The following is a 13,596-nucleotide window of genomic DNA, read 5'->3' on the forward strand; positions in this document are numbered from 1 at the left end:
ATCTATAAATATTGACAAATGATATACTATTAAAATGAAATATAAATGTCTGAGTGTTTAGATCATTTTGTTTCAAGGCTTCTCTTTTAAGCATCCTATGGATCTCTTCTGTGCTTTCACTGGGCTGAGAGTTTCTGTAATGAATGCAGCAGTCATCAACTCTACAGTGACTAGATCTAAATATCATGTTATTACTGCTCAAATACAAATACTTAGGGGATGAGTCCTTTAATATAATTCAATTGTAAAGCTAAATATAAGGCCATATGACTGAATTTGATGCATTTGGTGTAAATTCTATGCTAGTAGGAAAACGTTGGTGCCACACTATGCCCCCACTTCCTAATCTGGTTACTGGTGTCTTCTTATTTTTTCCCCTTTATTCAGTCAAAGCCTTAATAGTCACTGTCATTTTGGTGTTTCCTACAGGCTGTGGAGTGGGAGTGTGATGAAGCGACCAAGAAAGCCTGTTACAGCAAGGGCAAATCGCAGGTAAGGAGGACGCAGTGCTGGGCAATCATCACTGTTGGGAAGGACTATACATAAAGTCTTTTGATATGAAAACTGGAAAACTGGAAAAAGCAAGATTCAAAATATGTACAGCAAATTCTCGAGATTTTAACCTAAAATTAATATTAACCACAACAATCCATTTCCAAAAAGGATTCAGAACATACGAGCAGCTCTAATTTGCACTCTCAATCATTAGACTAAGGTATGAAGTTAATTGTTATATCATTTAGAAAAGTATGAGCCTGAATTTTAAAAATAATGGTTTAATTTTTCTCAGTCATACCTTACAGCTAATCCCAGAAAGTAACTAGACAATAATTAAAATTATTGTATCAAAAAGTGATTTGAGGGCCAGCCTCGGTGGCCTAGGGGTTAAGTTTGGCATGCTCTGCTTCGGTGGCCCAGGTTCGGATGCTGGGCTTCGACCTATACCACTTGTTTGTCAGTGGCCATGCTGCGACGGTGGCTCACTTATAAAAAGAGGAAGATTGGCAGCGGATGTTAGCTCAGGGTGAATCTTCTTCACCAAAAGAAAAGAAAAAAAGTTTTGAGATTTTTAAATAATTTATCTTAACATATTTTTAAAATAAGCTCTCTTTCTCTCCATACAAAAGCCTACATCCCCAAGTTCCTACGGAAAGAGCAGATTGTAGCTGAGGTTGGAAATGCATTTCCTGAGCAACTGTGCACATTGCAGGCTACTTTCACACAATTGCCTGGCTCAATAAGATGTGTGATTCCTCCTTCCGGGAAGTCTGTGTTTCTGAGAAAATTATATGGGGTCATCTTGAGGAAATTCTTCTGCAGCTGGTACATAGGTCATTATGTCTCATTCTGCTAGTGACTGTCTTCCTTTGTTGAAACGTGGGCCTGTCCAATGTGAGTCACACTTGTGGTGGCAGAAGAGAGCAGATCCATAAAGAACAGCAAAGAGGGCTTGTGGTACACGTTGTGGTCGCAGGGCCACGGGCCAGGGAAAATAGAACAAATGGAGAGAGCGCCGGTAAAAGATGCTCTCACCATCTGTGTTTGTGAAAGACTGTTAGGCACTTTTTTCAACCCAATTTCATTGTCTGTTTCTCTGTCTTTTAACTAAACGGTTTTGAGAGTCAGACACACAGACAGGTCTCAGCAAACTTAGTCATTAGGTTTCCCAAAACTGAATAAAGAACTAGGAAGAAGGAAGAGGGAAGGAAGAAAATGTAGTCTTAGCCAGGAAGACACCTGGAGACAAAGGAAAAAGAGGCAGAAGTTGATGAAGGCTATTTACTGAAAGGTGTCTAACCTCAGAAAATGCCTCTGAGATAAATCATCAGAGGCGCAAGAAGACGTAGAGGTAGCACCAGGTTACAAAGAATCTGAATATTGTCTCTTAAAACACCCCCAAAATAAACAAATAGATACATGACTTTATTTACCTCTCTAACCTTACTGAGCTTGTATGAATTATGTATAACCCTTATGAAAAGGTTCTTTCCGTATGGTTTTCTTTCTCAGTCCTCCAATGTTTATGTGTCTCGACATGAGGATGTTTGGCTGCACGTCTGCTCCTCACCCACCAGAGCACAGAGACTTCTTCAAAGGAGGCCGCCAGCACTGAGGAAGGAGATGTGGGGAATCCGGTCTACCTGGGGGTGGGGATGGACGAAGCCGCCTTCTTTCTAGGAGCTGGATTCACGGCCAGGAAACACTGACCTTTCTTCCCATGCTTCTGATGCCCACGTTGTCCCCTTTGCCTGGTCACATGGGTGCCTTCCAGGGTCCCAGGCACTGCAGACAACCTCCTTCTCCCCATGCTGTCTCTTCCCTTTTGCTTTTCCTCTCTATTCCTCTCCTTTTCCTTCTTGTCTTCATCTTCCTTCTAGTACTTTGGCTCTTCCTCCTCCTTTTCCTTCTGTTGGGTAGACCGCTAAGCACTATTCAGTCTTGGGAAACCCAGCAACAAACTTTGTGGACGTGTACCACAGTGCCTGTCTCTGAACAAGTGTGGTTCATGAGCCCAGACCTGTCAGATGGCTGTGCCCTCTCTCCCTTTGATGGGACCTCATCTTAACTGCTCCCCCGCACAGCCTCACCCACCCTCCACACTCCTTCCTCACCCATCTCCCAGGACTTATGTCCCTCTCCTCAGGGATTCCCACCTGACCCTGTCCCACCCCCACATTGCATCATTTATCACTAGCCGTTCAAATTTTTCCTGTCCTGCTGCATTTTAGTTATCCATCCTACTCAGGAATTAGGAACTAGGCAAGAGGGTTTCTTGTTGCGCCCAGGACACAGCCTGTGGGGATGTTAACTACACTCTGCTAGTGAGCGAACAGACACATGAAGGCCCCGCCTGGGGAGGAGCTTTAATTCAGCACTTTTCACCCTTACCACTCTTGATGTTTGGGACCAATTCACTCTTTGTTGTGGGATCTATCCTGTTCATGGTCAAATGTTCAGCCGCATCGCTGGCCTTCCCTGTTAGATACCAGTAATTCCTCTCATTCAGTCACGAAAACCAAAAATAACCAAAAGTGTCTCTGACACCGCCAGACACTGACCTTGTTGAGAGTCCCTGCTTTAATTCCCCAAATGGTAAATCTGTTGGCAACTTTTACATTGTCCATTTTGAATTTTGCTCTAAGAGTACTTTCATATTTCAACTAGATCACACGTTTTTATTTATGTCACGGACTTTAGAAAAACTAATAATTAATCCCCTTCCCCTCTATAGACTTTGGTCTCCTTGTGGATTAAAGGCAACCATTTGATTACTTATTCTAGCCAGGATTTCTCCTGCTAATAGTCTATGAGCCACTAATTTTAAAGTAATCTGTGTGGGAGGCTTTTACTAGCAGATTATTACTACTTGAGGTGAAAAGTTGCTTCTGCTAAATCAAAACTAGCCCATATTTTGCCTTAAGCTGTGATCATTGGTTGTTTTGTGCTTAGAAATTTAGCAAGCATAAAACCCAAAAACGAATAGGGAAGGTCATCTTTCATGCCACAGAAGGGACCAATTGTTACTACTCTTGAGTTTTCCCCATAGATAGAAAGAAAATGATTGAAACAAGCATTGCCAAATAAAATCATACTTTTGAGTTCCATATGTTTCTGGTTTTAATGGACTAAGGACAATGGCAAATCTCAATAATTATACATTGACTCAAAGTGTGTTTGTGGATGGGATTTTTTTTAAGACAAATATGTTAAGACAGACGCAGTTGAATTTCAAATGCCCATACTGTGAGAAAGATAAATCACTCAGTCTTTGAAGTTGCCTGAAACATACTGGTGACCTCACACACAGCTTTGAACAACATATGCTTGGTTGAAATAGAATTCAGTTTTGTAGCAGAACCACGTGCTAAGGAAGTTCATCACAGAATGATGGTGATGGGTTTATGAAGAAGTCAGTCTGGGCAGCACTGCAGGGGTTGGCCATGGGCAGTGATAACAGAGGGACATCCAGGGCTCTTCGTTCTGCTTTCCTAGCTTCCTTATTTAGCATTCTCTGTTGCTTTCTTAAAATGGCACCTGGCACAGTAGCCATCAGGTGAGAGACCCAAGCCCAGCTCCTGAGACACAGAGAGGAAGGAAATAAGGTGGCCCCTGTGAGAAGGAGCAGCCAGGCCAAGCGCCACCTGCCCAAGGGCTAGTCCTTGAATTCAGAATTCAGACAACCCAAAGTTCCCTGTTCTGACAGACAGTTCAAGGGGCCCACAGAATCATTTTGACTAAAATGTAACATCTATTTGGGGGAGTGGAATTCAGACTTTTGTTAGTAACCATGAGTTTAGAAATGAGAATTCAACCGTTTTGTATTTTTGTTTGTGTGTTAGTATTAGGAAAACTTACACACAGAATCACAAAGTTCCCCTTCTCCCTGAAAGAAAAAGAATAATGCAGAATGTGACACCTCAAAAATGAGAAAAATGCCAGCCATTTTGACTGAACTCATTTTTCCCCTAATGTAAGAAAAGTGGTCTGTGCTGCTCCGCATAATGCATTTGACTGCGGAGCCAAGAAATGCAAAGCGCGGATGAGGGGGCCGGCCCTGCAGGGCTGGTGTGGCCTGCGCCCACTCCCTTCTCTGATGAGAACATTCTTCAACTGACAGCAGAGCAGGGGAGAAGAAAGGTGACACATTGCCCCTTGTTTCCCTGGTATTGCTGGGACTGACGCTGATATCATTTCATGTATCGTCCATTAAAATTACAGTTTAGGGAATCAGGGTCAAGAAAATGCGGCCAAATCTTTGATTTGATTTGGGCCTGTTTAGTGGACGAGAAGGGAGGCACTGAGACTGCCAATTCTTGGGGAGATTTGAGTTCTATTTTCTTTGTAAAATTTTCAGCTCACTTTGGAGAATGGGGCTGACCTTGCCTGCAATGGCTTGAACGTTCTGTCTATGAAAATGGGGGAAAATATGTTTTATGGATTCAAAACTTTTTATAATATGATCTCTTGTATTTAGTTCCTTTTGAAATACCATTATAGACATCAGCTTCTAGGACTATTTCAATGTCTTTTACACAAACATTATTTTAAACATAAATAGTCAATTCTCTTGTGATCTAACAAGAGTTCCTTGTCTGTTGCGGTTATTATATCTAAACCAAGGCCCTTCCCACCCGGACCTTTAGGAACTTGACAAAAGAAACACAACTGATTATTAAGGGAATGAAAGAGCTGCTTTATGCGTATATTATACTTTATAATTTTCAAGAGTTTCTTGTTTGTGATCTCATTTCAGTATTTTTAACACCAAGTTCCTAGAATTATTTTGCTAGTTTGTGGGAGAGTTTTGATTAGAATCCAGAGCTTTGTGTATTGTTCCTCCGTCTGGATCCTGTGGTCCTGCTTCCCGAGTTGTCATATTCTGCTAGGAAGCAGGTAAACTTCACACGATGAAGAGAAGAAAAACGTGACACCATCCTGCCTGGGAACCTGGTGGTGTAGGGGGTGAAACTTGACATTTTCACCCAAAGTGCCAATATTTGGAAAGCTGCGAGTTAATCGATGCGTGCAGCACAGTACAGACCTACCTTTATTCTATATAATTGCTTCAAAACTTGAATATTCTTTAGATTAGATGCTACCAACCTGTGCAAATTACGTACACCAAATTTGGTGTTTTAATTCCCAAACAAGTTTTCCATGGAGTCAGCTCAGTTAAGAGTCACATTATGTAAATATATATGAAATATATTTTAATTTATTAATACACTATGTATTATATAACATATAATATATATATACATATATGTGTGTATTTATATCTACATATTTATAAATATATACATATATATCTATATACTCATAAATATAGATATAATAGTATGTCTACATATTTATATATCTGCTTCTGTAATATGTACGCACATATATACACATGTAATACATATATATGCCTCATATATACGTCTTTTACATATGCATGTGTATATGTATTTACCTCTGATTGGAGGATACAGTTTTTCAAGATCCACCTAGTAATCATGACTTCGGCTGGTATACATTCGACAGAAAAGGAGTATGCAATTACTATAAATTGCTCTTGGCACCTTGGATGCTCACAAAGGTAATGCATCATTAAGCGAAAGACACACTGCTTTCAGTGGGAGCGCTGTGATTAGCATAAAGGCTGTCAGGCTGCTGGCCCTCCTTCCTGCTCCCTAAATTGATGGGCTGGGAGATGGGCTGGGTGTTACTGCAACATCGACCTTGTTTACAGACCATCTTTCTACACAGTTACAGCCTTTCTTCAAGCAGAACATATCTGTTTGAAAAAACAATTATGCAATGCTATTAGGCAAAAACAGTTAATTCGTTAGGAAAAAGGTTCTAAAACATGTTCTCTCTCCTGGAGCTGGGGCCTTATGTCCTTGAGACCCAGTGGGCATTGGCTGGTCTCATATAAAAGCACTTTCAGTGAGTCAGCAAATATACCTCTTGGCTATCAATTCAAATAGGAATTGCTTCAAATCAAGGACAGGTTGACTCACCTACAGGAGCCCAGGCGCACGTGGGTTGTTTTAATGTTCAAGAGATGTTATCGAAATGTAGATAGATGACTCTCATTATCAACACCAGAAGCCATGTGGTGCCAGGCTGCTAGTGGCCTTGGAAATGAGCACTATGACTCCTTGGAAAACCAGAATTCATTAAATCCTGTTAAACCATTTTCAAGGTACAGAAATGGGATAAAATATAAAATTTCTTGGATGAGAAAAGGAAACTCAGAGACATTTGGATAAGCTAATTTATAAGAGAAACCTGTAACAGAACCTTAAAGGACTTCCACGTTAAACCTGTATTGTAAAACAGGTGATCCCAGCAGGACTTGTAGCGAGTTCAGATGACCCGTGAAAAGGCCAGGTCTGTAGCACAGACTGACAAAGTGATCTACCAGTAGATTTTCTATAGGAAAATTTGGGTTTCAGGATCACTAGCATGAGGAGAGTAGCTATTATGAGGCCTGGCACTGAGACCATTTTCTTGCCTTCTTAATTTTGACTCTCTGATTCCTACGTTTATCTTCTGCTCGAGAGCTAAGTACCTCCACTTCTTCCATTTCTGTTTCCACACTGTTTTGCTTGAACTTGCCCCAATCTCTCTTCAAAGAAATAAGGTTATTATTTTAAATATATTTATTTGTTTAGGATTCATATGCAGTCTGCTTCTGGGATCATTTGAAGCAGTTTGTGAATTAAACATGAGGGAATTTTTAAGGGACTGAAACAGTAAGGGTCTGAGATGAGCTGAGCCACATTGTTGGGCTAATAGGTTCAGCTCTTGACAGTTAAGAAGAAACACAAAAATGCCAGTCTGCCTCCAGAAGTTTCTCTTGTAGGAATGAGCACGCCTCATCCCAGACTCATTGGTGACGATACAGAGCTGCTCCTCCCCCCTCCTCCACTCTCTTCCATCCCACCTTGCATGCTGGATTCATCTAGAACATTACCCTCATCAGATCCCATTTATCACAGGCAGCTCTGGCTTCCATAATGCTGCGTCCGTCTCCCATCCTTTAAAAAGAAGAGACTGCACAAGGTTGCATGTCCAGTTGTTCTGTTTCCTGATGTTTACCTCCTTCGTCCCGACACACTCACTGAACTTGGGAAAGCCAATCAGTGACACATGGACACGTGACCCTTCTCAGACAGTAGAGCCCCCAACTGTATTGTCACATGGTCCTGATTATTAGAACATGCTTTTTTAATTCTCTGTCTAATTGAAGTAATATTGTGCTCTCCTTCATTTACTGTTTTCCAAGACTTTTAAAAAATGACCAGTTGGATTTGCCCTTCCCCTCTGGCGTACTTCTGCATCCTGTTTATCACGGTCTCTCACCGTCTTCCTAGTTCTTCATCAAGTTTGCAAGGGGGCTTCAGGAGTGTTAACGACAGACAGTCCTAGTTCCACTTGGTCTTTCTTTTGGGAGATTAAGATAAACAACACATTTGTTATCTTGATTGTTTCCTGTCCCATAATTGATTAGAGGCACTTGCTTTCTCCTCAGCAGGTCTGTAGAACTCAGCTGTGGGATCGCATCTTTTCAATCAGCATGATTCTCTTGGAATACCTTACCCTTGACCGTGTGGTTCCTGGTTACGTGACTGCCTCTAGTGCATTTCTACCCTGTGTCAGTCTCCTGCTTTAAAGAAGCAAGCAGAAATGTTCCTGTACATCTTGACTCAGTCTTGAAAGAGTTTTAAAAGCGGCAACAGAAAACAAACAAACCCCCACCTCTCTCCACTGAGCATAATTTCCATCTCATTCTTTATTATAGTGTCTTTGATGGGTCAGTTTTATCTGTTAAGGCCGTTAAGGCTGAGCCCTCTCAGCCCTGTGTCTCCAAGATGTCTTTCTGGGTCCCCCAGACATGCTTATTTCCTGTTTGCCTCCTCACCTTCATCCTGTCTTTGCAAGCTCTGCGCCCCTCTGCTCCCTGAGTAGTGGTTCTGCCTCGCCCTTCGTTTGTTCTGCCTGTGCTCCCTGAGCCTGAGAAGGGGTAACCATGTGGTTCTTTGAAGTCTTGTTTTGTTGTTTCTCATTAGAAGTGTCTTGCCCTTTCTCCAGTTATAAAACCAAAACAGAACAAAACAAAACAAGCCTCCCCATCTGGGGTTCCTTTCTCAGTTACCTAATTTACTGTGGACTGTTTACACTCATTTCTTAACTCTTCTGACAGTTAACTTAGATCTTTCATTCTAATTTTATTTTCCCCTCAGTTAAAGTCTGTTCAGATTAGCAGCCAATGATAATTTGTTACTATTATTGCTAGTGTTAGGAGAATTAGCTACCCTTGATATTGCACTTTACATTTAGAAAGCAAATTCAAATATCTTCACAGCCAGGCCACGGGCAGACTGAGTTATGGCAAATCAGCATTTCCTGGAAACTGGGGTCCATTTGGTTGAAGGGGACACGCTAAGCCTTTAAGTCCACATCTTCCTGATGTGGGGCAATCTGTGATTGAACCCACCCTGTCGTCACTCAGCATCTTCTAGGTCAGTTGGTTGGTCAGTCACCACATCCTGTTGATTTGCTGGATTCTGGCTTTGCCCTTTCACACCTCCTGCCTGGTCCAGGCACTAAAGGATGAGGGCCTGAATTAGGGAAGCGTTTCCTTACTTGCCTCCCGAACTACAGTCTCCCCATCTCCAGTTGAGCTTCCATAGTGATTTCTGAGCGGCCCTTCAATGACAAACATTGGATCGGGTCGAAACTTCATGCAGTACAAACATATAATGGGTCCCTTCACATTCAGAGTAAAATGCAAGCTCACTAGCCTGGTACCCCTGGCCTGTGTCTGGCTTCCCAGTTTATGTGTGACCCCTTCTGTACACAGTGAAAGCACTACACTTTCTCCAGCCACAGTGCCTTGGCATAGTCCTTTCCCCATGCCTGGAATATCTTTTCCTTGTTTTGCTCATTAAAATCATACAAGTATCAGGTGGCACCTCCCCCAGGAAGCCTCACTAAATCCTGCTCTTCCTTTGAGACTTATCTTAGGTGTCACCTCCTCTGGGAAGCCTTCCTATACCGCTTCTCTTTCCCTCCCCTCTGTGGTTAGTAATATGCTGTTCTTCTGTGCCTCCTTATCACAGCATGTGCACAACCAACTCCACAGTAATTCTCATGGCCTCGTATTTTAATTTTCTAGTAACTGCCTAGATCATGGATTCTAGCACTGTGCCTCCCAAAAAGTGTGTAATTAGTAAATGCTGGCTGAATGATTGAAGATCTTTTTAGCTCAAAAGTCCATGCACTACTATGATGGCCCCAGATTTTCTATGAATGCTTTGCAACCACAAACTATTCAGCTCTGGGTCATCTCTCAGCAAGAGGTTTTGTACCCTGTGTTCTGGATATGCCTTCCTTATTAGTTATATTTTTATTGTCCATCAAGAATAAAAACGTTTATAGATTCTTACTGTGTACATAATGCAGTCTGAGAACTATGTGTAAAACTTGTTCCACTTGGTATACAGAGTTGCCCATGTGACCCTCACATTGGGAGAAGCATTTGCAACGTTTGTTCGGAGTCCTGGGGAAGTTTTCTAAGACACTGTTTCGTGAGCAGCCTCAAATCGTTTCCTTTTATTTATTTCCCTATTACATGTCCAAGGCAGTTTAGGATTTGCAGTGTTATCACATACAATTCAAAATGAAACTAGGTTCATCAAAAGAAGACACACACTTTGAGATTTTAATTGAACGTATATTTATCTTAATAAATCTCCTCTCTTGAACAAGTGTGCTGGTAGAGCAAGTCAGATTATTTAACAATGCTGCTGTTGTTATTTGTTGGTCAATATCCAAGAGTTTTTTTCTCTTTTCTTTTTAGTGGTCAATTAACATTTACTTTATTAGCCAGACAAATTGTATTCATATTCACCTTTCATCTTGTGCTCAGGCCTTTTAAGGTGTTTCTTGTGAATTTTTTCAGGAGGAATGTCAGAACTACATCCGGGTCCTTCTGGTGGGCGGTGACCGGTTATTTACCTGTGGGACCAACGCCTTCACGCCCGTCTGCACCAACCGGACGGTAAGTCTTCACATTGAGCCTTGACGGAATTTAATATCCGGAAAATCCAAACGTTCCGATAAAACCCTAGTGTTAAATATATTTCTGTTCTCCAAGGAGTTGCTCTTTAATTCAAAAAACATCTTTTGTCAAATTTAATAAATACTTGATGTATTATTGATTTATTCCTAATCACAACTGTCAATTATGTAAAGAACTGGAAATAACCATAGCTTGTATAATTAAAGTTAATTATGTTTTAAGCTATTTCTACCCGCTTTTTCCTCACCAGTGACCCTCAACATTAATCCTCAACACGTTCTTTTTTCTTATTCTGTTTTATTGTAGGGATACTGTTAAGTATTTAAATGACCTAAAATCACACACAACTAAAGAAAATATAACTTACAAATGGGGTAAGAAGCATGTCAAAAAATTAAAGCAACCCAACAAATGGAACCCTAGGCAAAGTAAAGTGATAACTGAGCCCCTTTCTTTTTCTTTTCACCTGTCATTATAGAGGGAGGAATTTTTGGCATCCGTGTCTCATATGTAGAGCAGCAGGCTTATCAGAGCACACTTGTAATCTTCCTAATTTGGGATATTAATTTGATCTTCCTCAGGGAACATAATGAGGAAATATCGTTATGTTAATTTCCTGGTTACACAACTTCTTACAGGCTTTGAATTTATCCACTGCTTAACTCTTCATTATTCTCAAGTTAACATTCAGTTATTGGAAATAATGGGGGGCGGAGGGTGATAAGTGATGCTCACAGAGAGATCTCCGGGTGCCAAGCCCTGTTCTGAGCACTTTACATCGACTCAATCATTAATCCTCACATCTGCCCCATGGGGTGATCATCCTTTGAGTCATTTTACAAAATAGCCTGAGGCATGAAGAGTCACTTACCCGAGGCTACAAGTCTACTGGTAGAGCAGGTGGTGTGCGTGAGTCCTTCTGCCTGACCTCTCTGCTCTGTCACCTCTCAGGGAAGAGTGAAGAAGCAAGTGGAACAAAGATGCCCTGCCACTCACCGAGCTTTTCTCATTCAGTGATTCGTTGGGAATCCGGCACTTGACACACTCACTCACACCAGACGCCTGCAAGACACCGAGTTGCTTCTCTGAAAACTGAAAAAATAAAGTCTTGCAAATTTGGGCTATGTGGTGCTAAAAATCCACACATGCTTACCCCTGAACACAATTTGGGACTATTCATAATATTTTGATCCACTTATATTGATAAAATTGTACATCATTCTTTATTGCAGTTTATATTTTCTATAAATATAGAAGTCAGTTTCTTTATTAAAGTGGAAAAATCTGTACTGCCTCATGCATCATAATTAGAAGCCATATACAATAATCTTACTTCATGTTTTGTTGAGTATTCAATAGCATGGGGTGCAGTAACTCGTAGGGATCATGAGAGAGAGAGAGATCTATTTGGATTCTCTAACCGTGACCACAGCATGCTGTTCTCATCACGGTCAGAGGGTAAAAGTTTGTGGTGTCTTTTCCTGAGCCCCAGAGAGTTTATAGCACATGCTTCATTTGTAGTTCAGGTAGACATGATCCATTAACACCATTAATGGGCGTGCATGGGGGTTAATTGGTTTCTCTCTCTTGTCTTCTCTCGTAGTTGAGTAACCTGACGGAGATCCATGATCAGATCAGCGGCATGGCCCGCTGCCCCTACAGCCCCCAGCACAATTCCACGGCTCTCCTCACGGCCGGCGGGGAGCTCTATGCTGCTACTGCCATGGATTTCCCGGGCCGCGATCCCGCCATCTACCGGAGCCTGGGCGTTTTACCGCCGCTCCGCACCGCGCAGTACAACTCCAAATGGCTCAATGGTAAGTCACACTCACTTCCACTTTCCCGTCTTATTCGTCCATGATGCCTGGTTACTTGGTGCTCCAAAGAAAATTGTCACGGTTTCTGAAGAAAAACAATTTCTTCGTTTTCTAAAAAGAACAAAATGTAACTTGTTCTGAGCTTCAATGTGGAAGGGCATCCTCTGGTTCTTTGCTAATAAGAAGAGAAGTGATATTCCCACACTGGAGACCTTGATAACAGGGCTAATGTTGATATGAGCATTCATTCGAACTTAAGCTGTTGTTTTATATTGTGGTTTGAAGTCTAGGAAATTTGATATTGTGTCAAAGATATCTGAAGATGCATGTGCATTCTTTCTTAGCTTATTTATTGTATATCTAAAGAGGGAAATCACTAGCATTTCATGAAATTTTCAGACACTGTGTAAAAGAATGTGTTGTCTACAGGTAGCTCCAAATAGCTTAACCAACTGAAAAAACAAAAAAGATACAAGTCATATAACTAGATGGTTGGGGTAGATGTCTTCGGAGTTGCTTACTTCAATGGCTCAAGAGTTCATAAGGACCCAGATCCTGGCACTGCTCCGCCTGCCATCCACAGTCTGTCTGGTTGGTCCTCAGGCCAGCTCTGCTCGTGGATGCAGCATCACGGCTGCAATTTCAGGTACTGCATCCAGATATGACAACATCTGATGGAAGAAGAACCACACTCCTTGTGTCCTTTTTTGTTTTTTGTTTTTGAAGAAATCAGAAACCCCCAGAAGACTTCCTTTCAATCCTGGACTACAATTTGGTCACTTACTCACTAAGCATTCAGAAGGTGGTGCCAACCACCCAAATTGAGGTTGGCTATGTACAATGCCCTGAGATGTGCTAGCTGAAATATAGCCTTCTGTATATGTGTATGTTCATGTGTGAATGTGGCTGCATGCACACATTCACAAACATGAGGATATGGACAGATATATGCAATCCATTCCCTGAAGCATATATTTGATAATTTGCACAAAGATGAAATCTTGAAATTGTAATTATAGGATTTACCATTTTGAGCTCTAAAGTTTTACAAAGATTTACTGGCCTTTTGCCAAGTACAAGCTAATTGTGTAGACCAGAGTTTCTCGACTTCAACACTGTTGACGTTTTGGGCCAGGTAACTCTTTGTTGGAGAGTGGTGGTTTGTCCTGGCTATTGTAGGATGGTTAGTAGCATCCCTGGCCT

At 41.5% G+C, this 13,596-nt stretch overlaps 1 protein-coding gene across 5 annotated transcripts in view; it reads left to right on the forward strand.

Annotated features, from left to right (window-relative positions):
• Positions 1-13,596, forward strand: part of SEMA5A (semaphorin 5A) — a 459,076-nt gene that overhangs the window by 286,321 nt on the left and 159,159 nt on the right. For all 5 annotated transcript variants that reach the window (XM_046672376.1, XM_046672377.1, XM_046672375.1 and 2 more), the window contains 3 exons: positions 430-492; positions 10,457-10,555; positions 12,180-12,393. In XM_046672376.1, coding sequence (XP_046528332.1) covers positions 430-492; positions 10,457-10,555; positions 12,180-12,393 — 376 coding nt within the window. The remainder of the gene's footprint in view (positions 1-429; positions 493-10,456; positions 10,556-12,179; positions 12,394-13,596) is intronic.

The sequence above is a fragment of the Equus quagga genome, chromosome 9 (assembly GCF_021613505.1).
Source record: "Equus quagga isolate Etosha38 chromosome 9, UCLA_HA_Equagga_1.0, whole genome shotgun sequence".
NCBI lineage: Eukaryota > Metazoa > Chordata > Mammalia > Perissodactyla > Equidae > Equus > Equus quagga.